Source organism: Rhopilema esculentum, chromosome 14 (genome assembly GCF_057945365.1).
Source record: "Rhopilema esculentum isolate cy_ngs chromosome 14, ASM5794536v1, whole genome shotgun sequence".
Classification (NCBI taxonomy): Eukaryota; Metazoa; Cnidaria; class Scyphozoa; order Rhizostomeae; family Rhizostomatidae; genus Rhopilema; species Rhopilema esculentum.
Window position 1 is genome coordinate 11,072,637 of NC_142828.1, and position 26,297 is coordinate 11,098,933.

The 26,297-nt window shown below is 36.6% G+C and overlaps 1 protein-coding gene across 2 annotated transcripts in view; it reads left to right on the plus strand.

Moving 5' to 3' along the window:
* Positions 1-11,958: 11,958 nt before the first annotated feature.
* LOC135696067 (ubiquitin-like domain-containing CTD phosphatase 1) overlaps positions 11,959-26,297 on the plus strand; it is a 28,646-nt gene continuing 14,307 nt past the window's right edge. Inside the window, exons 1-9 of one of the 2 annotated variants that reach the window (XM_065215341.2) lie at positions 11,959-12,141; positions 13,685-13,776; positions 16,490-16,581; positions 16,968-17,083; positions 17,398-17,496; positions 18,640-18,677; positions 19,294-19,392; positions 19,916-20,029; positions 23,088-23,215. In XM_065215341.2, the coding sequence (XP_065071413.2) occupies positions 11,970-12,141; positions 13,685-13,776; positions 16,490-16,581; positions 16,968-17,083; positions 17,398-17,496; positions 18,640-18,677; positions 19,294-19,392; positions 19,916-20,029; positions 23,088-23,215 (950 nt within the window). In that variant the 5' untranslated portion in view covers positions 11,959-11,969. Of the gene's footprint in view, positions 12,142-13,684; positions 13,777-16,489; positions 16,582-16,967; positions 17,084-17,397; positions 17,497-18,639; positions 18,678-19,293; positions 19,393-19,915; positions 20,030-23,087; positions 23,220-26,297 lie in introns of those variants that run through there. The other variant, XM_089112394.1, reaches the window with a different exon arrangement.

The window sequence follows — 26,297 nt, forward strand, 5'->3', positions numbered from 1 at the left end:
AAAAATATAGTCTTCTGTATTGCTTTTACATTGGTTATTCTTGTGACAGAATGTTCTATTCGGAGAATGAAGACTTGAAGACCCAGTAGCAACTTGCGTTAAATCTTCAGCAGCTTTTGCTATATCTTCAGATGTTTTGGTAGCAATAGTGCATTCCTTAAAAAACAACATTGTTAGCCAATTTTTACCTTTCAGATGGCAAAGAAAAATATTTCAAAAATCTAAAAAAATAAAAAGAATAATCAAACCCAGTAACAACAAGTAATTTTTTGCCAAAATTGGAAAAGGTAAGTCATAGATTGAAAGCTAGAGATTTTACTTACTTTGAAATCTGCTATGTTGCTTCTCTGCCTTGATTGCTCATTATGGGTATACATTCTAAAGTGATCCAGGCTTTTAAAGGTGCATTGGGTTCCCATAAAGCATTCACCTAAAAATCAAAACACATTTTTGTTGTGTCCCATAGGGCTTTAAAACTTCAAATAATAATTTCTTAAATAAAATGCAATGATGGAGTGTCTATTCTTAAAGGAGCTGCATGTGTGGCTTAAGTTATTTTTGACTGATCAGAAATTGATTAAACTGACATTCAGCAAGTATACAAATGTAGAGTAGCAATTATGTGTACTGTGGTCATGCTGACAATGAGAACATCAGAGCTGCTCATAACTCGTCATTCATTAGTTTCATTGAAAGCCCATTTGCACTAGGGCAATTAGGAATCAGAATAGGATCAGCTTCCACCTTGCACAGTCTTGTAAGCTCTTCATCAAATCTAACCCTTTTTCAACAGTGCTTTTCTTTGTTGTCCTTACTCTATCAGCTGGTCTCTCCCAGTGTTTTCCTTCATTCCATCTACAGGCCATACTACATACTGGAGTTTCACTTGCACCTGGCCTGCATGGCAAACAAGCAAAGCCCGTTTTTCACAGCACAAATGGCACAACTAATAGATTGCAGATGACAAAATGCAATTAGCTCACAGCTATGGATTGGCAACATATGAAGTCTTGAGTCTAATTGTTATTGTAAAAATAATACTATGCTTGTAATTCAAACAACATGACCATCTTAAAAATTCATTTAAAATAATTTTATGCCTACACACAGTAATTAATTTCATTTGGATAATAAAGGATAATTGAAAGGAAACTGATGGTGCCAATGTGAAATCCATGTGGCTTAGGCTGGAGATATCCGGCATGGATGACTTCCTGAACAAATAGATGAAAAGCGAACAAGTTTGCACTTTGGTATAAGTGTGCACTGCAACTATGCATATTAGATACCAATTAAGAAGCCAGCATCAACAAAGTAAGAGGTCTTCATGGTTCATAATTATTTTGTTCTCAAACTAATGCATGTTGATATTGATCTTAAGGCAACTGAGTTCTTCGTTTTCCCTAGGCAATAGGACACACCCCACTATACACTATACATAACTAGTATGATATATGAATTGGAATTCCTTGACATTTTGGGTCGCTAGAGGTGCGAGGTGTGAGCAAAAGAAGTCCAGTAGTGTCGCTGCAAGCATATGCAATTTTTCCAGCCTGGGATAAGCCCTTTGGATGCAAGGTGGCAATAAAAATACAACAATCCATCAGGCCCTTTCTCAGTAATCAGAATCACATTTGATTTTGTCTTCATACAAGGTTGCCAAGTTTTGGAAAATAATACCTGTGATATTTCATGAGCACAGATAGTGAACAATGGAACTGGGGTCCAGAGTTGGGGGCAAAATAATTCCGAATTTTAGTAAATCTGGAGTGCTCAGACGTCTTAAAACTAAACCATTCAGAGTGCCTAAACATAAGTGTTTATTTCAAATTGATAACATTCCAGAAAAACACAGAGAACAGGCTTTTAAACATAAGAATAAACAACCGAAGCATTGAACAATAATAGTGTATAATACTTATACATTAACGTGTTTGACAATCACTCGCGCAACATGTCTGGGGCAAGTGATTGTCATAAACAATGTAGTGAAATGGAAGGTGTTCAACAACCACTGAGGCGTATTATCTGAATTTAATGAAGAATGAGACCCAGGAAGAAATCCGTTAGAAAAGTAACTCCCGTCTTTAGACTGTGAAAAGAGGTGAATATCCGTGAGTCTCACGGCCAAACCGTGAGACTTGGCAACCTTGTCATATTTTTGGGGAATTTGCATCGTATATATTGTTTTCTGAGCTCAGACTGCTATATAGGTACGTATTTGGTTGGTACCCTGCGGTGATGGCGTTCATTGATATTGATGAAGAATGAATACAAACTCACTACGAAGTTTTTGCGGATTCCGTTGGTTTGCTAAGCATTCTGTGATATGCCACTCTTTACTCTGACTTATAAGATGTCTGAACGGAAACTGGCAGACTGGACAAAATTCAACACTTGTTCTATGATGGTGGTCATGGTCATCATTCTTTTTCCGAAGCTCTCGACAACCTCGTGTTTTGAGCTTCGCTTGGGAGTCTGCCAGCACTCCACGCCTTTTAAAAGCGGGTTGAAAATCATCTTCGTCCTCAAATGGTCTGTGGATTGGCCTGTCAAACCTTGCTTCCTTCGATAATCTGACCCGCTTTGCCATTCATGCATCCCTCTCCTCTAATGTCTGTCAGCCACCTTGATACCTGGTTGCCACCTTATGTTTCCCGCGTTTTTCTTCACTACCGTTGTCGCAGAAAGCCACAAGTTTGAAAGTGGATGGGGGCCAAGCTTCTTTCGCCTTTTATTGCAGCTTTGAAACCACTTGCTTTGCAAAAAAGTGGGGCCACGTTTTTCAATAATGATTGTCATATTAGTCAGGGCTAGTGAAAAATCATGGAAATTGTGATAGAAAGCAACTTGATAGAGATACACAGTTGTTACACTTAAGGTTACGGTAAACGTTTTGAACACGAAAATTGGTTTATCCTTCCTAAAGGCCAAACGGCTCAAGAAATCTGGATAAACTATATATCATTCGATGCACAAGATTATGGCGTATCTAGCCAGATAAAAATTATTGGCAAATAATGTTAAATGTTATTTTCCATGCGAATTTAATGGTCAAAAAGTGTACCACCTTCAAAAGCTATTATGTACCCTTGCGTTTGAGGTAACAAAATCTGACTTAGACCAGCAGGAAGTGCAGGTCCTAAGCTACCAAAGTGTGTCTCAGATTTTTTAAATTCCTCCTCTTTATGAAACTATACCCTGTCAAAAATTGGCAAATAATTTTTCCACCCTCCCGCAGATGTATTTGGGTATAAAAGACACACCAGAGAAAATAAAAAAATTTTGAGACACACTTTGTTTGCCCAACGTCTGCCCTGGCCGTGTGCAAATTTTCGAGCCATTCGATTGGTTCCTTGGGTACATAATAGCTTTTTCGTACCTGCATGTAGAGGAATTTCGAGTCCGGAGAAAACGGGATTTTACTGATCGCACTTGCAAGATACACTCGTAAACCACAGTTTAATCCGGGTCAAGTCACTTGAAGATTCTTGATGAAAACATCATTTTTTCAATTTTTTCACATTCAAGTAGCCGAATATTCAAGGCACACAATGATACCAACTTTGAAACTAACAGAAATTTTGAAAATGGAAAAAAAACCCATGTAAACGAAGGTTTCCATAATTTCTTTGTCAAAACTTTTAGTTGAGGTCTGAAAGTCTCTTGACCTGTTAAGCCCATTATCGTTGCTTTGCGGTTGTGTTCGCTTCTCTCATTTACAACATCAATGTATCCTATGTACGGCTGTGTTTATTAAAACAGGCGTACTGATCTTAAAGCTTCAAATGACTTGACCCGGATGACACTATGGTTTACGAGTGTACCTTGCAAGTGCGATCAGTAAATTCCCGTTTTCTACGGACTTACAATTCCTCTTCATACAGGTACGAAAAAGCTATTTTGTACCCAAGGAACCAATCGAATGGCTCAAAAATTTGTACACGGCCAGGACATCCGTCTTTTATAGCCAAATACAACTGTGAGAGGGAAGAAAAATTGTTTGCCATTTTTTGACAGGGTATAATTTAACGGGGAGGAGGAATTCGAAAAATCTGAGACATACTTTGGTAGCTAAGGATCTGCGCTTTCTGCTGATATAAGTCAGATTTTGAAGGTGGTACACTCACTTAAGCAATATATTTGCCTGGAAAGTATCATTTTACAATATTTGCCAATTACTTTGACATGGTTGGAATCACCACGCTCTTGTGCATTGAATGATGTATAGTTTAATCTAATTCCATCAACAGTTTTGCTTTTAGGTAGAGAAAACCAAGTATCGTGTCAGAAACGTTTACCGCAACCTTAAGTTCGGAGGGGGACTTATATATTTCTTTCAGTCCTAGAAGGAGGCTTATTTGAGAGGGGGGCTTATCAATTACTCAAAATAAAACATATTTTAAAAATGCTACAATGCTCTCGGATTTCTTCGAAAGAATCAACAACAATATCCTTTTTGACTTCTAAGTCGCATAAGGAAATCTTTATATTGACCGTATTTAATGCTCATGACCTTATCATGATCACACTCATCAAGAGAACCACTCAACGCGCATGTTTTCTAAGTTTGACATCAGGGGCTAAAGAGGAGTTCTTAATAGAGGGGGAGGGCTTATTTTAAACTTTTGCATGGTAATGGGGCTTAATAGAGAGAGGGCTAAATCAGGGCCGTCGCTAAACACTTTCACTAAGGGCGTGACAGTCACCAATTTGCCGACAAAATAGGGCGTGGCCTAAAAATATATCAATTTTTGAGTGTGGTATTTTAACAAAGTACAGTTTATTTTAATGATCAAAGATTATGTTTTCGTCAATCAATCATCGCTTCAATTTTTGCGTTGTGATTTTCTTTGCCTGAATACTTAGAGTACTTCCTTCGACTTTACTCCAGAAGTCAAGTTTCAGCAATGAGATATCCCCATTTATTCAAATAAATCAGCAGGTTTTAATAGAGTCTTAGTTTGTATGAGCAGATCTCACAGGCAGGTCTGCTGAGAGGTATCAGAGGCCTTGGGGCAAGACAGAAGGACGAGGCTCCCTGCGAACGGAGCGGGCAGGAATTTCAAGATAGCAGACTATCTTAAAATGCATTTCAGAATCTGTTGATTGGTGGTTTTATGGCTTGATACGGCGTAGTACGTAAAAAAGTACGATCGAAATCAACTTTGTTTGTGTGCATGTGCACGTTTTTGAGATACGCGTATTTAAAACATTCACTAGAAACACGCATGCGTGGCCGTACGATCCGTGCCTATACATGTAGAACTTGCTCATTGGAAATCGGGCTTAACCTTTAGAGTGACCATGTGGTAATGGCGGAAGTGTACAGCGAAGCTTCGAGAAAAAGTTCAAAATGCTTATATATTCTTAAGTTCAAGATGACTGCTAAATTTACTGGAAATCCAAAAGATATGTCATATATAATGCAAAGATTGCTTAGATTTTTTGCGGTAGATGATGATAGTAAGCCGAAGTTTGATACGGTGAGTTTAGGCCCATCAACTTGATTCGTGAAATCGTGACAACAACTGTTAGTTTATTCACAAGAGCTCCCTTATGTTTAAAAGCAATTTTTTTTACTCGAGCATACTTGGTTGTAAAGAACAAGCTATGTAAAAATCTAACATTAATTTCGTATGAAAGGCGTGAATGTTGACAATATAATTTGTTTGTCCCTGTTCTGTTTGGCCTAAGCCTTGCTACAATTTGAATATATAATGAAATTTATCGTGAATATATACATTGTCCTTAATAATGTCCATTTCATAGTGATTTATGTTTTTTGAAGATGCTGCTACTGAAAAGCTAGGGGGCTGGTGCCCCCTTGAAGCATGGATACATTAGACGGGGAAGATATTCTACCCCATGTTAAAAGGACCAGACCCTCCGTAAAAAACTTTCTGACAACTCTGAAAAATGAAATCAAAGTCTCTAGAACCAAGCTGGAATTTTTGCATCCTTGCCCTTCAACTAAGAGACAAGGTAGGCAAAGTATAGATGTGTATATAAACCGTATACTTTTCTAGTTCAGGCATTCTCTGTATCAATAAATGATCAAAACCCCCCTATTTCAGAAAATTTTCTATATTGATTTTTTGTATGATTTAAACAATTCACTATCATAATAAAAACTTTCATTTGCTTTGTACAATTGTTTGGGTCATAATATTTACTGTATGATACCATGCGATTGTAATTTTTTGCTAGAATAAGCCTTACATCTTCTCCAACTTAGCCCTTATTTACTGTGGGATTCATTGCACAGCTCTTGCACAATAGAAATTTTTCTTCAGATTATTTTGCATAAAAAAATCAAAAGAAAGGTTTTTGGCAAACATTTCTTCAGACCTTTCTTCAGACCTTTCTTCAGACCTTTCTTCAGACCTTTCTTCAGACCTTTCTTCAGACCTTTCTTCAAACCTTTCTTCAGACCTTTCTTCAGACCTTTCTTCAGACCTTTCTTCAAACCTTTCTTCAGACCTTTCTTCAGACCATTCTTCAGACCTTTCTTCAGACCTTTCTTCAGACCTTTCTTCAAACCTTTCTTCAGACCTATCTTCAGACCATTCTTCAGACCATTCTTCAGACCTTTCTTCAGACCTTTTTATCAGACCTTTCTTTAGACCTTTCTTCAGACCTTTCTTCAGACCTTTCTTCAGACCTTTCTTCAGACCTTTCTTCAGACCTTTCTTCAGACCTTTCTTCAAACCTTTCTTCGGACCTTTCTTCAGACCTTTCTTCAGACCTTTCTTCAAACCTTTCTTCAGACTTTTCTTCAGACCTTTCTTCAAACCTTTCTTCAGACCTTTCTTCAGACCTTTCTTCAGACCTTTCTTCAGACCTTTCTTCAGACCTTTCTTCAGACCTTTCTTCAAACCTTTCTTCAGACCATTCTTCAGACCATTCTTCAGACCTTTCTTCAGACCTTTCTTCAGACCTTTCTTCAGACCTTTCTTCAGACCTTTCTTCAGACCTTTCTTCAGACCTTTCTTCAGACCTTTCTTGAGACCTTTCTTCAGACCTTTCTTCAGACCTTTCTTCAAACCTTTCTTCAGACCTTTCTTCAGACCTTTCTTCAGACCTTTCTTCAGACCTTTCTTCAAACCTTTCTTCAGACCTTTCTTCAAACCTTTCTTCAGACCTTTCTTCAGACCTTTCTTCAAACCTTTCTTCGGACCTTTCTTCAGACCTTTCTTCAGACCTTTCTTCAAACCTTTCTTCAGACTTTTCTTCAGACCTTTCTTCAAACCTTTCTTCAGACCTTTCTTCAGACCTTTCTTCAGACCTTTCTTCAAACCTTTCTTCAGAGTTTTTGGGAGACCTTTGGTAAACCAGACCTTTGGAAAACCTTCAAACCAGTTCAGAGGCTGCAATGTTAGTTTTGTTTTGTGGTTTCATTAACCTTTCATTAACAAGACCTATTCAAGAAAAACATATCGACAGTATTACTTATGGATATAATAAGAATAATTGGATATGGATAGAAAATGGACAAAGTCAACTGTGTTAGCCACATCAAGGGTAGGTAATACCTAGGCCTTTCCCTGCTCGGCAAACAAATAATAGATTTCAATGCAAAATGGGGGCATTACAAAGTTCAATATGGCCACTTAGCCTTTCAGTGTATCTTCCAGAAGATGTAAAGGAAATAGTGGTGGTTTTGAAAAAAAATAAAGAGAGTGAAAGAGTCCTAAAGCTTATTATATTTCAATGTTGAGATAAAATTGGAAAGTTTGTGCAACAAGTTAACAATTTTTTCCATAAAATAAGGAACCAAATAAGATGGAGAAGATGAATAAATGAAACACGGCTCAGCAATGATACATAAAAATCCGGATATTGTGCAAAATTCCGGTTCAGCATCATAAACATGGAAAGTGTAGGTCATCAAAGGGACAATGTAAAAAGATTCAAAAATACTTTAGGTGCTATTTCAACTACCGAATGGATTTTGCTAACCAACAGAAGGTTTCGTTGAACAGCTGAAAAATCACCGACTGTCTCACGAAGACTCAAGGGGAGGCTGTCATATACCCCCTACAGTCCCCAGCTAGCTGTACTTCTGTTAATTGCCTATTTTTGTTGCTTGCATTCTTACAGGCATATATATTTGCACGCAAAGTAATGACATGTTATTCGATTTACCGCTATTCTTGTATTTGATCTGTCTAATTCTTACAGTGGTCTCTGAATCTCCGTTTTGATATGAAAAACTCCAGTTGTCTTCTTGTAACTTTTGTATCGTCGATGATATGCAATGTAAAATTTTCCTCGAGAAGATTTCAATAGAGCTATTCATTCGGTGGGGCCTTAGAGAAATTGGATGTGACGGCCGTTCTTTCGAATAAACAATTGTTTCGATAACTTTTTTATAAATTTGTGCATAAATTTTAAAATTTTTCCTTATGATGGACGCGCTTTTCAAATTTTTGAAGAGGCCTGGGTGGCGATCGCCAAAAATTTTAACGGGCAGTGATGAAATTTTTTATTTTTCTTTTTGAAACAACAAGCCATTTAAATCATCAATATCGGAAAACAAACCACCTCCCCCCCCCCCCCCTACAAAACAATTGCAGCTAAATAAAATTCAAGACAGTTGGCACTAAATCCAAGAAATCAGGGCCCCTTGGGTTAAAGGATGCCTTGTCTCAAATTTCCAAGAATGTTTTTCGGAAGAAGCGTCTGCAATCCACAATTGGTTCCAGATATATTCGAAAAAGGAAGTCCAACGTGGGAAGAGGGCTCAATTTCCAACTAGTGCTGCTGATTATCTGGCTTTAGGAGTATCGCGACAACATTGTTTTTTCAAGACCACAGGGAAATTGTGCAAGTTGATTTTATTTGCAGCACAAGTTTTGAACAAGAATTTTCATCAAGGCTAGGAGAATAAAAAACTACCTTTGCAGTACCATGTCTGGGGGTTTACTAGTCGTTTGCATGTTTACAATCTTGAGTCTTTTCATGAACAATACACAGAAAATCTGGACCTAAAGTGCCCAAATATCTGGACCTAGTCTGATTTCTTTGTAGGTAGGTTTTTAGAAGATTTTGCACATCAACATGGATCGAGGACAAAGGAAACAGAGAGTGGCTTGGGCTCAATTTCAAGAAAATTGGACTGAGCTGAAATAACATAGCAAAATTAGTAAAGATATTCAATGTCATTTGATTTGTTAATCTCTAATATAGAGTTGAAAGTCTTCAGAATATTTCTATTCCTTTAAAGGGCATGTGTCGTTAACATGATTGGCTTATGCAATACCATTACATCTTTTGTTTAGTACAAAGCATGGAATCGAGGGTGAATTTTTACGGCAGTGAAAAGTCATGAAACAATGGAATTCCACTCCAAACGCTTTTGTTTTATTAGCCAACTGCTCATGCGACATATGCCCTTAAAACATTATCTGACACATAGGGGCGTTGTGGCTGATGGGGGCATGGGGGGAGGCACGTGCCCCCATATCACCGACCATTCGGCAATTTGTCCAAAATTTCGTATCTGTTCGGCAAAAGAACATTTGTAGCTCAAGAAATGGAAGAAAGTTCGAAGGAACTAATAGGTATAAGAAGGAAGATATAAACAGAAAAAAATTATCTGAAAATAAAAAAACTCGTGGTTGTTTTTTTCATGGTGTCTGCCTAGCCATATCTGTATGCTTGTACATGTAATGGCAAGGTTGACAGGCTGCTACTATGGGCCTAGAGAAGAGAGGTTAAATAAATGTTGAGACCGATTTATTTGACCCTCAGGCATGGCAAAGTAATTGACAAATTTGCTGATACACCATTGCTTAAGAGAATTTTCATGCATAGAAAGTCTTTAGAATCTTAAGATATTAATTATCAGTCCTATTGCGAGTTTAACTGTTCATCAAAGGTACTGATGATTATGATTTCCCAACGTTCGAATACGGATGTTGGCTTTCCTCTGACCGACTTCCTGAAATCAGTAAAAGTGATGCTGCAAAAGATACATATTGTTTGCCCTGTCCTTGTGTCTGCATCTAAAAAGCTGCGCATGCGCTTGATAACATCATAATTTTAATTGAAATGAACTGACAGAAAATTTGCAAGCTGTGCACCCCCTCCTAGGAGTCACTAGCCACTCTCCGCGTATTTGTTCCAGCAATAAAAGCATCGCAGTTTTTGTTAAAGATATCAAAACCACACTTCTCTTTCTCCGTAGTCTCAGCTATTTCTGCTGATGAAAGAAAAATGGTTAAAAATGCGATTGTGGCTTTCACAATAGTCAGTTTTAAAGCCAGACTTACAAAAAGGTGTATGTGACCATTTTTTTGCTAGAAAATTTTGAAAATAATTGCCAGGTCAGACAAGGAAATGTTTACTTCTCACTTTAAGCCTCGCTGCATGTTTTTAAGATTCTAATGAAAAAGGTTCTAGTTCCTTATTTTGGATCCACTGCTGGATTGCAGAAATATTAAGCTCAGGCATTGACTTGTTGTATTTTTGGCTGTTTTTAATGTTCTACTTCAAGATTCTTTTCAAGAAGCAGACGATCAAGATTCTTTTCAAGAAACAGATTCTTGTTGATGTATCAAACGATCTAAAGTGCATCGACATAAAAGCTTTCAGAACAATAGAAGCTCTTCTTTGCTCTACCAAACACAGCGAATTTGGGTGTAAATTTCACGAGAATGTAAATTGTAGTCCATGTCACTGATCCTAAACTGGAGGGGCCAAGAAATTAGATAAAGTTTCCACTAAACCACACTAGCCTCAATTTTGACAAACATTTTGCTGACACAGCTTTACTTGCTGACTTTAGTGGAATTTGTTTGTTGTACAGGCACGAAGCCAGCACTGAAAAGGTGGGTGGGCAACAGGGGCGAAGCCAAAAAGTTTCAAAAGGGGTACCATAATGCGTTTTGCCGACAAAAGGGCGTATCGCACTCATTTTGGATGAAGTCATAAGATGAGTAAATTTGTATGCTGCATTTATGTGTTTCTATTTCAATATTCAGAATTCTAGAATTTGAAGAACTTTTAGTGCCACATTTAGCAAGTTTAGCTGCTACAGAAATCTTAACACTTCACAACTATTAAAAAAATAGTAAGCACTTTTCTTTTTATAAGAACAATTCTTTAAGAACACGAGCCTCAAAACTGGTCAAGAGTTAAGAACAAATTAAGAAAAAGCTGAGGCTGAGCTTCTATAAAATGCTATTTTGAACTGAATTCCTTCTCAAAAACGAGGATTTTTAGCCAAGTTTAGGTGCTTTTCGGTGAATATCCAAACTTGAACACGGTGAATATGCAAATGAAGGTTGTCTCGCTCACTTGTTAGCAAACGAGGTCGGAACGCCTCCCCACAGCGAAAAAGTTCTATCGCACTGCTTACACCCTATTAATTCAAGAACAAATTAAGAAAAATCTAACCTCAGACAAAAAATTAAGAACAGTCAGCCTGAACTTAAATTTACTGGTTCTTATAAAAACGGGTGCGGGCAATGCCGACCTAGAGTCGGCTTGTCAATTGAGCGCAACGAAGAAGCTTGTTGCTTGTTATTGAGGAATCTTCAAAATATTGTTTTCTTGCAATTGATAAAGAGTTTTATACAGATTTGTCACACCTTGCACCGGATAAGTTTTTTTTGCAATTTACTGAAATTTTTAGCGTCTTTGTGAAGAGAAGTCTTGTTTCCTATTACGCATTTGACAGAATAAATCCGTTAGTCCGTTAGTCTGCTATCTAAATTTTCTACCGTCGTTGAACGATATTTTTAGTTGAATGACCCCGCTTGTGTTTTTCACGTACAATACAAATTCCCAAATTTTGCTAGAAAAGTTGTGACTGTAAGCATAGTGTGACTGTAAACGGAACTTAGATTGAACAGTTCTTGTAACTGCCTCCACGAGTTGTCACACATCCAGTAATCACATCCCACAACAACAACAACTGTTTTGGTATTAGTTGTTGTTGTTGTTGTTTAGTTTCAACGAAAATGGCGTCCAAACCGGGAGAATCAATTAACCTGGTTATAAAATGGAGCGGTAAAGAGTACAATATTGACAATATATCCAGCTCAAATACTGTAGCAGACCTTAAGCAGGCAATAAAAGATCGAACTTGTGTTCTTCCAGAACGTCAAAAACTCTTGGGTTTAAAGTACAAAGGTACTTATTATCATGCATGGTTGCATCTCTTTCTCCGTTCACCTAGGTTGGCGTTGCCCTGATTGTGTATGTACCTGGAAACGTGACATTTACATTGCTTCAACTATTGCGAAAAAATTGGGAGATTAGGGCTAAGCTGCGAGCAAAAAAGCGCGAAATCATGTGAATACGCCATTTATCGAAGTTAAGAAAACATTTTCCGTTCAATATCTCAATCGATGAACGAATAATTAGACAAGAAAATGACTCACCTGAAACGTAGATGTATATGTCTGCCATTTTGCGTAGGATGTTTTCGGTACTCGTTTTTTCATAATTATTTTTTAAAGGGACGAACATATTTTAGCTGCTAACCTAGCATTCTTAGGTACATATCATGCATGAGGAGTAAGGATCTTTGCATAAATTGCTCAGTTTTCAATTTGTTTTGCTACAACAGAGAGGAGTGAAGTAAAGCTGACTGACTTGGCCTAAGTTCGCCTTGATTGGGTACATTAAAACGGCTGTTTTAGTTCGGTAGTTGTTTCACATTAATTCTCAAAAAGAGACCTGCAAATTTCAAATTGTCAAAGATCTTTAAACAAAAATACTCTAGAGCAAATTTGATACATTTCAAATACAATATTCGGCTAAAATATTGCACTTTGTCAAAGCCGTTAATTTTCCCCTTGTTTTGACACTTTGAAGGCGACAATCTTGCATGCGCCAGATCGGCAGTTAAAAAAATTCAATGAAACATTGGCATGCAAGAATGTTTTAAAGGTGTTTGCAAATGTTTAATCACTTATTTTCTTTTTGATCTTTTATTTGTGCATGCTTATATTTACATAGAGAAAACATACCCAATCAGGGCGATGTCAGAAATTTAGGCCGTCAAAACAACTAAGAAGTATTGCAGCTTTTTCAAAAAACTTTGTAGAACCAATTACCTGATCTTTTGAAATATATATCAGAAGAGCCTGAAGGATTTTGACAGTGCCAAGTTTTATGTCTAAGCCTACGCGAAATAGAAAATTTTTAATTTGTATCTATGTATACTCAATCAGGGCGATGTGACCCTAGTTCACACACACTATTCCATGTTTTTCTTTCGGAACCAAAACATCAAAGATTTCAAGTCTATTTACCAACTTTCCAGTCAAGTTTATGACTTGTTTTTCCTTCACATCATTATTACTGCGCCAAGCCTTATATGCATATTGTTGTGTCTTCACAAATTTTGTGATGCGGTTCACAGCTTTTCAAACAGGTGTTTCTTTTCAGGATTTTGATTCTGAGGACCTAACTTCTAGTTTTATCTTTGACATCAGTTATCATGACAAAAAATATGTGCTATTGGTTCTAGCTCTTAGAGAGATTTTATTTTATGCTTTTAATTAATTTTTAAAATGTGTCAGTAATTATTGAACCAAACTAGATGAATAACAATAAATTTTCTAAGTAAACAAAGTCCAATTAATTTTTGAAATGAATAGTACCTACTTTTGAGTCTTCAAACTACAAGGCAGGTGTTTTTATAGCAGATTCTGTTCTTGCCAAATAGGGAAACCTCCTGGCAATGATGTTAAGTTGGGTGCACTCTCTGTCAAGCCTGGGATGAAAATTATGATGATGGGCACAGCTGAAGAAAATTTGGTAATATTTCCATTTTTTTTTGCTATTTTTGTATCATTGTAGTTAAACTTTAATTATCCTATGGTCTCCAGTAACATTTCATGACCACCATAGACAGACATTTGTGAAGAATTCAGTAATATTTTTTTTAGGAACCCCTCAGCAAATGTTTGAATAAATGTACAAAGCATTCCAGAAGGTGGGGGCAGAAAGGCAAATTAGGGGCTCCTCTGTGGGCTGCAAATAGGAAACTTTACTTTTGATTCTGAAAATTGAATGGGGCACACACCTCTTGGTACCTACCTATATGGATACTTGCTATCACCTACCTATATGAATTAATACAATATACCCCACAAAGATAAGTTGCAGGAACCCAGTTAATGCTGGATCTGCTGTAAGCATTTTATGCCTTCTCTCATAAGGTAATACATTTGCAAAGAGATTTCAAATAGTTTCATCAAAATGGCTGATCTACTAATTTTATCCCAAATGAGAGTTGTAGGGGTCATAAGCATCTGCACTAAACTTAGTGTCCTATTTAAAGAAAATTGCTATGTTTTAATGGTTTTAGAGGATAAAGATGGTACAGACACAAAAAAATTCAATGACAGTGCAGATAAAGGAGAATTTTAATGAAGTGGCAGTGTATGATCTTGAATTTATGATCAGTACTTTAGAAGCTAATGTAATTCTGTTATTGCTTCAGCTTAGAATGTTGTGAGACAAATCACATATCAAAGCAATTAACTAAAATTCCTCTTTACAAACAAAATTTCCCAATATTTCATCCCTCTTCCTAAGTCAATTGCCCCAGTGCTGACAGGAGTGCTACTTTAGGTCCACTGGAGATTATATTTTTGCTAAACATAGATAAGAAATACGACAAAGCCCCCCATATCTCAGAAAAGTATCATTTTCCACCCCATCAACATTAAGTTAATCAAATCTGCACTAAACACTAGTCTGGAAAAAGTTAGTTTGTTAGAGTTACTCCTCGGATGGTCATTGACATCACACTCACTAGCTGCATCCCAGTTTTGGAGAAAATCCCCTGTATCCCGAAAAAGCAACCTCGCCCATCAGGTCAACATTCAGGTTCAAATTCTGCACCAAAAACTTTCTGGTCTAGAAAAAGTTGGTTTTTGCAAAGTCCCTTCCAGGTGGCAAAGTCTTTTGTGCCTCTGGACTAATGTGTCTTTTTGCATTCTCTCGAAGCTTATGAAACTTTATTTTGATTATTGTCAGTCTTTTGACAGACAGATTCTGATATTTGAGAGTTTAGGCTCTTTCAGATTTTGGTAAACTGACTCCCTCGTATGTTGTTATATTGAGTACACCCACTGATACATCGTGTTTCCAAAAACCATACGTTAATCATCAAACTAGGTGCAGCCAGGCACAATTCTGAAAGTTTCCTACCAGCACTGAAACAATGGCTACGTGATTCTAAGTTAAACTTGGAAATAACAAGGAGAATAATATAACCCTATTAGGAGAGGATTACTTGAAAATTAATTGATGAGAATTCACCAACTTTGTTAAGCTCTGGGAATCACAAATGCTCATACCTAAGGACTAAAAACATTGGCTAAACAGTTTTCGAGAGCCAATCCCCCCCCGTACCAGTTATTGTACGCCAGTCGAATTATCAACATCGGTACATTTCTTAAAACCCATTCGAACATCAATTTGAAAGGTGAAGACCTGCATATTTCTAAAATGGTCTGTGAAATCTAAAGATAATGTTAGTTATAATAAACCTGGGCATGGACATTTACCAAGTCAAACTACAAAACTAAAGTCAAATCTTATAAAAGCAACTTGAGCACACATTGATCCATTTTGTATATGGATGCGCAAAGCTAGTTATTTTTGTTCAAAGTATAGAACACAATGTTAACGACCTTCGCAAGATGGGACACATTGTCATCGACCTGCACACTAATATCTGACTCAAGGGCTATCTAACGGAGAGTCAGCATTATGTGTATTTTATGGAATATTTCTGTAGATGTACAAGATACACGTACGTTTCTCTGTTTTATACCAACAACATCCAAAACGACAATATGATTCAATGGCATATTGTGACAACTGGCGCTAAACTTTCCCTAAGTCTTTCTTGATTGTTTTGTTTTTTATGCATGTTTTCTTTTCACTGTTTACTGGTAAAAGACCTTCCTGTTCAAAAGCTTTTTTGTTTTTTTTAATAAAATTGAGTCCGAACTTAAGGAAACCTTTTTCCGAACAAAGATCCTATTTTACCTTATAATATATCACCTTTCAGCAGGGGCTGGCAAGCTTCCCCTTACGACCCCCTGTTGCGACGCTCCTGGTGCCATTACGACCCCCGCTTGCGATTTTTATGCCATTTGTTTATTTTTTATTAATAGTTTACTTCAGTTATCGGCGCTGAATTTTTATGTTTCTTGTTACTTCTAACATTTATTTTTTTATTTATTTTTCATAATAAGCATTATAATAAGCTGTATTTTCCATTTTCTTTAATAACCTATAAGTAATATTGCCAGAAAGCCAAAATTATTATTTATATGTCCATGTAAGCTGACTGTGTCGTCAATGAAAATTTATTTGACGCATATTTGCCCAAAACAATGGTGACAATCAAATTTGCACCACAAATTTTGCTCTAAATTTTTCACAAACACATCTTTACATGATTAAAAACATTGTTGTAATAAACTCATCATTTCGATTTTAAATTTTTAAGGAAACAATCATTAAACCTCCTGAAGACGTTATAAAGCTAAAAATTAAAGAGGATGAAGATATAGGTGATGAAGAAGTGGCTTTGGAAAACAGGTATAATGTTGCCATAATGGTATTTTCAAAATTTGCAGTATTAACCATTTGACCGTTTCATAGAACGCTGAACTTATGTTGTGCTACGTGATTTCCATAAGCTTTTTCAAGGATCTTGCTAGTTCAGAACCGCTGCAAAATATCAGCTGGCAATATCTCATCTTAAGAGTATCAGAATATCACGTAATTTTAAAATGCCATATCATTAAGATATTGAAATAACAATTTTAAGTTTTACGCCTCCTAAAGGGTTTATGGTGAATGTCTCCTTAAAGAAAATTGCTGAAATTATCACAGTTCAATATAGATTAACCCCATTTTTGGTGGATTATTGTCATTGTTTTGTCTTTAGCCTATTTTCAACTATTTGTGTATTTCTATTCAAGGGAAGAATTTTTAGCGAAAGTTCAAAGAAGAGTTGCATCATATCAGATCAAAGTGCTGAATGAACCTAGGCCTGGAAAGAAGCTTCTCGTTCTCGATGTCGACTACACACTTTTCGGTAAAAGCATGTAGATTTAATTAAAAAAGCAACTTCTGCATTTTTCATAAAGTTTTCCTTTTTATGTTTAAAATTCCTATGTTGTTTATTTTTACGAATATTACGAGTAAAGTACAATAGAATAGAATAGCAATAGAATAATTGATTCCGTTATCATAAATATACAGGCAGCTATGAAATTTTTGAATAATTTCTTGTTGTGGATAATACTGTAGACTATATTATGACATATGCACAATGTCACATGACCCTGCTTTTATCATAAACTTCAATCGGTAGAATAGACCATGTTGATATTCCTATTCCTTTCACAGACCACAAATCAGTCGCAGAGACAGGCTTTGATTTGATGCGACCATATTTACACGAGTTTCTCACTTCTGCATACGATTGTTACGACATTGTGATTTGGTGTATGTGCATCATTTGCTTTCTTGATCTCATATTTTCTGCTTATAACTTTTGTTATTGTGAATAAATTTTCTATCGCCATCTAGGTCCTGTACCAAATAAAAATGCAAAACAAAAAGTTTTCTATATTTGAAGAAAATTTGCCACCTTTGCAAGAATGATGCATATTGTTTTTCTAAGTTGATTTCATCAGCTCTTTCCAATGTATTTCCAAAATTTTGATTTCTTTCTCTGTAGTGGCATTTTCCACATTGTCAACTGTGACGTCGACCCTTTACGTTGACAAAGGGATCCCATATAGACTTTTTTGGCCATTTTATAATCTAGGACGTTTAGAATAAAGGATCCCATATAGACTTCTTTGGCCATTTTATATTCTAGGACGTTTAGAAGCTATTGTTTGCCTTTGCTCAAACTGCCAAATTGCTGTCCAAGAATTATTATACTTGACAAAGGCAAAATTCTTGAGTACTGTTGGTAGCGATTATACCTAAAGACACGCGGCGTATACGTATACTTAATTCAGGGGTCTGGGCGGGCTGAAATGAACAACCAATGCAACTTGACATGTGTTTGCTTGCATGCTTTGTGTTTTCTCATGTTTCATGGCTTGATAATCTGCATTAAAACGTGCTTTTCATGAACCAAACGAGTATCACTTGCGCCATAATAAGCCTAAAGACCAGCGCCTCTTAGAGTGCACCTCAGATATAGGGAGGGGAGTGCACTTTTGAAGCAAATTATCTTTTAGTTGGCGATTCTTTTTTCATCAATCGAGTTCTTTATTTTGATGAATTATTTACCCTGGGAGCAACTCTTCCTGCCAGATTGATTATCAAACGGCTGGCTGCTGTTTCAAGTGAATATTTGTTTCCCTTAATGTGATATTTCTAAGTATCAAAATAAACACTTCCTTCGCAACATGCTGACCTCAAATAAGAAAATACTAAACGGCAGAGATTCTCAGGTGTGCAACGCATCTGACAATAGACGCACAAAAGGGTATTTGACAAACTTTGTTTCTCTATACGAGACATCAACCAGACGCTTAAGTTTTTTTTTCTGAAAGGACTTCGACCCCGTAATTCAAGACAAGGTTTTTTTACGTTTCTTGAATATAAATTCTTTCTTTTTCCAATATTCAGCGGCAACAAGCATGAAATGGATTGAGGCTAAGATGCAGGTATGCGTCTGATATTATGCTCAATCACAATCAATAAAATTTGTTATTTAATTTTTCACAGATTCAATTATGAGGATAAGATTGTTTTCTCATTCTTACTAAGTATTCTGCAAATATTGCCCGCCTAAACGGTGTATTGGCTGCAAAGCAATTTTGATTTACTGGTATAAGCCTTACTGGTATAAGAATTTGCAGTTTGATTTTATGCGGACTTGGTTAGTTATATATAAAATATCGTTGTGCTATGTACTGATGTACATCCTATCTCTTGCTGAAAACCTTTTAGGTTTTCCTAGACTTTTACTAGTAAGAAAATTGCTGCATAACAATCTATGCTACTGCACAAAAACTGTGCTACCGCACACAATCAAACAAATTTTTCTTTTGATCACGCAATAATTTGCATTTCAAGGTTGATTAAAGGACATTAGCCGCTAGTATGCAGTCGAATTCTTTCAACTCATAGGGCCTTGGTAAAACTACCATCTTGTATGTTGGGTTTGACTGAACTGTCATTGTCTTAGGTTTCCGTCCAAAGTGTAGAGGAAAAGTGACTGTAGTAGAAAAGTTTTCTTTTCATGAAAAGTTTTTCTTAGATTTGCTTTATTTCTCGTAGGAACTTGGTGTTACCAATAATCCAAATTACAAAATAATGTTCATGTTAGATAGCGATGCAATGATCACTGTTCAGTCTCCCACTTACGGAATCATCGAGGTAATATATCACATATCGACGCATGCGTTGTTTTTATTCGAAAGCATTTTTGATCTCGGTCACCCTTTTCCTTGTGAAATGCGGCTCACGTGCAGTAAGGAAAGCGGCTGATTTTCCTGGTTATTCTCTGGGAATTGATTTTTGCTTCTGACGATAGTGCTATTTGCACTCTGAACCTGTCTATAATTTTTATGCTGTCCTGTCGACTACAAAATAGGCTGTATTTTCCCAGTAGACCGTATACAAGTCTTATACGTGAAACAAAATCTGTATGCAATCAGATTTCTCTATGTGGTGTATAGAACAGGATGTTGGTGCGACAATGAGGTTTGCTGTCTTTGATTTTATCCTCTTTGTTGTACATTGTTTCACATTTTATTATTTCATGATCAACTCTTACGTAAGTCTAAATTGTCTTGCAACCTGATTCAAAACCCGGTTTGACACTTACTCGAGTAGATTGGATTTTCATTTTGTGATCCCAGCCAGTGTGGCAAGCATTAAGTGGATGCTTTCTTTGCAGACGAAGCCGCTTGGAGTCATTTGGGGAAAATATGCACAGTACTCTAGCAAAAATTCTATTATAATCGACGATCTAAGAAGGAATTTCCTTATGAATCCATCAAATGGCCTTAAAGTGAGTTTTTTCTGTCTTCATTGCCTTATATTTTGTGTTCAGATATTTCTTTAACGTGACTCTTTCAGGGCTTGTATAAGTCATTCATTAAGTTTTCTCAATTCTGTAGCAAGCTGCAGCTGAAAGAAGCGGAATATGTGGCCTAATAATCCCTCATTACCCTTTTTAGGAATAAATTTTTAATGATGATATTGTCAATTAGATCCAGATCGATGCTTTTAAGATCATTTTATTTTAGAAAGCTCAGTCGATTCAAATATTTTGTTGTAAGAGAAAGCTACACCCTACAATCAATAATTATATCAATTAACGAACAGCATTTCCAACCTAATACGCCATAACCTTTCTTTTTGTTTCATTCAAGACCTGATAATAAAGCAGGTTTTTTTCTTTACCATCTGCCTGTATCTATCGTTCCATTAGGCACAATCCTAATGAACCTATCCAAAGAATTCGATTGTACCAAACATGACCTCCTTATAACAAAACTAGATGCTTCCAGATTCAGCCATGTGTCTTGTTAACAACTTCTTTTTTTAAAAAAGTATCACAGAGTAAAGATTAATGGGCCATTCAGTACCTACAAGCAACTGTTCCTTGGTGTTCCTTAAGCATCTGTAGTCTATTAATCTTACCATTCAAGTGTCTACTATGGAACATTCACTGTAAATAGCTATGTAGCGCCAACTTTAAATAATTGGTTATAATTTTCAATTATTATTATTTGGAAATTGGATGATAATGCTAACCGTAAGAGAGATAAGAACTCTCCACTCGTTGACAGCCAAAGCTCAGCCTATTCTTCTATCATGTTTGTTAATCTTTCTATCAGTGGCGTAACGAAGCGGCGTGGGCCCCTTACTAAAAGAAGTATTTTGAGGCCCCTTTGCTTGACTAAATTTTAGTCAAGATGACTATGATCAGTTAGATAAGACTTTGAAAGATCAAGCTTGCATGATTTCACTTGAGTTCTAGGTTGACTCGCACTTTTGTCGTTCTTTTCAGGAGTTTGTGATTCATCAAAGGCAATGCTCGTGACTTTGTCTTCGGTCTTTTCTTCCTGCGGAGGGAAACTTGAGCTTGGTAGATCTTGTTCTTTGCTTTTTTTCAAAAAAGTGAAATTTTCTTTGTGTTTGATGTAGCAGCTTCGACTTTACGTTTCATTTTGGTCCTTTTGCTCTCACCAGATTCATAAACACGGGGATTGGAAGACATTAAGATATCTGTGTTATCCTTGTAAATTAAATACACAATTTTATAACGATATAGATGTCCATTAGATGGAAATCTTATTAGCATGCTATATCTTACTTCATTACTATGTGGTTGCTCGCAAATCATATCAAGCCTTACGCTCACTTCAATGCTGCTGCGAACGTTACTAAGAAACACATGCTGTCATGCAAAAACCCTTTCTTCGGAAAAAAGTCTTGGAGGCCCCTTCAGGGCCCAAATGCTTGGGGGCCTTTAATTTTGTGCTTAACGTTGCACACCGTGCATTACGCCATTGCTTCCTAACGGTTCCCTAGGTGTCTCCTGTTCCTCTTTCATCGACATGTGCAACGCTCTAGATATCAGCAACAATCATCTCCGCTTCTTGATCTCCAAACAATCCAACTTAACTATCCTTACTGAGTTTTACATTTCCTGCCGCAGAAATAAGTCTTGGAATAATCCTTACGTTCTTCAATTCTAAATATTTCTGCTACTGACAACTTTCAAAACAAACAAAGGACAAAGAAGCTTTTTCCTTTTTTTCTTAATGTGCTTGTAATGTTCTTAATGTTCTTATGTGCTTGTGAAAGTCTTTTTGTTTGTAAACCCAGGCTAGCCAATTACAAATTACCTTTATAATAGTGAAATTTGTAATTGTAGTTTTAGCTGAATTGAAAATGAAACTTTCCATTATAATCATTATCGCACAACTGACATAATGCTAACAACAACCCCATTGTTTCGACTATCCGAAATAGCAGCTAAGACTTCTTGTGAGATGGCCACAAAAACCTTTTTTTTAATTCTTTGACAGAGTTGTTGCACCTATTTTTTATTTCGTTACCAGAAATTATTTTTTTGTCAATCCTGACTGGCTACATTCTTGATTTTTGAGACATTGTAAAGCTACAAACTTTTTGTGAATTCAAATTTTTTTGCTGATGTTAGGAGATTCCTCGAATTATCATATTTTTTGAATTGTATTTTGCCAAAATACCAGCTTTAGAAATGGTTTAGAGATTATTGACATGTTTTGAGTTACTGAAATATATCCGTGCGTCATGAGATTTAAATAAAGCAATACATGTCAAACTAACATTCAATTATTCGCTGATATTTGAATATGTCTTGCGCTAACTGTTTATAAGCTGATTTGCATTCTCTTCAGCTAACTGTTTCAAGCTGATTTCGTATCCATTATTTATATGATCATTTGCAGCCAAACATACGTTTTCTAGACTAATGTTATTATGCGAAACCTAACTTCAGCTGCTTTGAACTTTCTCTCGAAAACATTCGAATACACGCTATTTTTGTAAGCATACGCTAAATTTGGCTGACGCACAATACGCTAAGGCAATGATTCTATGACTTTTATGATTTGATCCTCAAATTATGCTCAATAGTTCATAGACCTTTAAATAGGTTCAACGATTCAAGGTGCAAATTAAAAAAGTCTATGGCCTAGTTTACAAATTAATAGATTGATCTTTGTCGTTAGGACTTGTATTTCTTGTCCAGAGAATTTCCCTTTTGAACTTGATTCGAATATTCTAATATTTTGGAGTCTTTTGAAGTAATCTCGTATTTCATCAGTCATAAATATACTGTGCAAGGACTAACCTCTGTATCTGTTTTAATGGTATTATTTGCCTTTGTTCTTTTCATCATTTAATATGAAACTATCTGCAAACTAATGTACAATTATGATTCTTATAAACTTCAATGTTTTGCAAGGCTAGTTTTAAAGAGTATGTAAAGCTATAAAACATTATATATAAATATATAGTTTTGAAGAAATATTTTTGATAGCTTCTGCAATCTTCCGCACTTCTCGTTGTAGATTAGGCCATTTCGAAACGCGCATGCTAATAGAGCAACTGACCAAGAATTGCTACGAATCTCGAAATATTTAAAGAAAATCGCAACACTAGAAGATTTTGCTAAACTTGATCACAGAAACTGGGAAAGGTGAGTCTTTTTATTATTTTTAATTAGACTGAGATCATTTACCGCTGGAATTGGACTAAGATGGTCACTCTTTATTAGAGTACAAGCATTTTCAACTTGCCGAATTTTTGTGTCGAGAAATGCACCGTCTTTGAGTTGAAGCATTTTTGTTCTTGAACTAATAATTTTCATATAGATTTCAAATTTATTTACATAATGCTTTGCAATTCAGCACCTTAATAAACCAACGTTGTTAAGTTACAAGAAGACATAAATCTTTGACGAACGGTAGTTTTTTCAAAATGATGAAAAGAACACGTGATTTTCAATTTAAAAGGTATTAGGATATTTGGACAGTCAAGGCCATAAGTCGTTTTTTGCATAGACCAAGCCATAGAAAATGCTGTTTGCAAAAACGAAAGCTTCCTTGTTGCTGCTAAACTTGAGTCTGATGTTCGAATATTGCAACTCGACTGTGTGTGGTGAACTGGACCTTTCTAGTAATTTCTTAGTAATGCTTATAAGTAGAACACATTAGAAAAAGTTGACTAAAATAATTGTAGAAACTCATAGAGTAAGCCTTACAAGACATGCTGTAACTTGCTTATTACATATTATTCCTAAACACGTGATGTTGTACCAGCATATTCTAGAAATTTCTGCTTGCTGCAGAAATTGCTGCTTGCTGCAGCAATTCGGTTTTAGTTGAGGATCTGGTATGTGAAATTCGATGGATACATAAACATGCGCTTTGTTGATTTCTTTGAAGAAAACTTACGGGCCTAAGCTGGAAACGTACCTTATCATAGCGTTGAAAGAGACGCACTTTGTTTGTGACTCTATTCAGTGTGTCACAGGGAATATAATTCAAACCAATGCGGCCTTGGATTCCCCACACTGAAAATGGCGACCACGAAGGCACATCTTGGAATATTCATCGACATTGGATTCAACGAAGAGGTTTAACAGTTTCTGTCTCTCGCTCCAAAGGATACTTGCCACACACTTCGCCAACATTCTACGTATTGCCAAAGATAAAAAACAATTGTTCTATTCAATTGGCACGCAGTGGGATTACAACCTTCCAGGAATTTTCAATTTGTCAGGTAATACTGGGTCACTGGGACTCTTCTTCGCAGAGACGAATTCAAGAAAGAAATTGCAAGAGATGGCTCAGACAGAAACATACCAAAAATCACCTTGAAGGAGATCTCCGATAATGATGAAATAGGGGATGGAGAAGATTTGCAACTGCATTACGAGCAAATTTGTGAACTAGTGAGAAAAGTAGAGCTGTCTATCGATCGCACCATAAGATCAAATGTTGGAAGAAGAAAAAACACCAAACGAGATTACAACGTACCTGGTCAAACGTACAAAAAGAGGAATTGAAACCATGTGTTTCATTGAAACAAATGGTAAAGGCGCTTCTTTTTAAGTGCAATGGATGCCAGAAACAAAGGGTGAAGGGTATGCCATCACAAAGGGTTGCAGTTTTGCCAAGATTTAGAGCTGAATTTGCTTAACCATTCGCGACAACTGGAGTTGATTTCACCGGTCCCTTATACTACAAGGCAAACAAGAAGGAAGTCAAGAAGGCTTACATTGTGCTGTTTACATGCTCAAGCACCTGAGCGGTGCATCTTACCCTGTGCAAAGATATTACTACAGAGGAATTCAAAAGAACTCTGAAGTGGTTCGTTGTAAGAAGAGGCAAACCACACCTCATGGTAAGTGACAACGCAAAGACGTTCCAGGCAACAAAGAAATGGTTGGAGAGCTTGCAGAACAATGAAGAAATTAATGGTTTCCTAGCATCGCAATCGATCAAATGGGTATTCAACCTGTCGCGGGCTCCGTGGTGGGGCGGGTTTTTGAGCTCCTAATTAGAGTTATGAAGTCAGCACTTTCAAAGGTTATTGGGAATGCATTACTCAAATGTGCAGAGCTCGAAGAAACCTTGCTAGATGTTGAGTGCTTTATGAACAATAGGCCACTTACATACATTGGTGAAGAATTTGACAAGCAAATAATAACCCCATACATTATCCTTGCAAGCAGATGTTGCAAGGCGATTGAGGTACATAAAACGTTGCAAAGAGTAGCTACGGAGACGATGGATCAGCGAGTACTTGAATGCACTGAAGGAAAGGAAAATAACACAAGTTGCATCTGAAGAGAACAAACTGAGTACTGGCAGAGTTGTCCTGATCAAGAATTCAACAAAAGGCAAGGGTCAATGGAAGATTGGTAGAGTTGAAAGTGAAATCATCGGTAGTGTTGGAGTTGTCCGAGGGTACAGAATACGCACAGGAAATTGCTACGTCGTCGAAAGACCATTACAGCTAATTGCAGATCTTGAGATTGGTGGTGACGTTCTAGAGGATAACAAAGACCAAAAAGGGAAGTGACCTGAACCCAGCAGCAGAGAGTTTGTACCACATGGTCTAAGCCGAAGAGTCGCAAAAGAAACTGCACTAAACAGAATCGTTGGTGTTCAACTGAATGAAACCGAGGAAGAATAAGGACTGATATTAAAGCTGCAGGTGCACTTTAATAGGAGGAGTGTTTGGTGAACTGGACCTCTCTAGTAACTTCTTAGTAATGCTTATAAGTAGAACACACTAGAAAAAGTTGACTAAAATAATTGTAGAAACTTCTAGAGTAAGCCTTACAAGATGTGATGTAAATGTGTCACAGGTGTCACTGTAATGTGTTTCACAGGGAATATAATTCAAACCAATGCGGCCTTGGATTCCCCACATGTGCAACATAGTAAATAAGAAGTAGACGATGCCAGCTTATTCATGCGAAGCGCATGGTAATGACACGACTCAGGATAGGTCTTCATGTTTTTGTCGTGCTGTAATGCTTGATGGCTTTCACTAGGGCTAGTTAAGCCGCATAACTGCTGATCGAGGTGCAACATCAAGATCGAACTGTTTTGTGTAGACAATGTTACTGTGCAATTAGGAACAAGATTTTCTCACGTGAATGTTTAAGACGCAGGTGTCTAATATAGACTTTAAATTAACTCTACATCAGAATGTGATAAATTCACCAACATGAATTGAACTTTTGATGAGTATCACCAACATGCTTG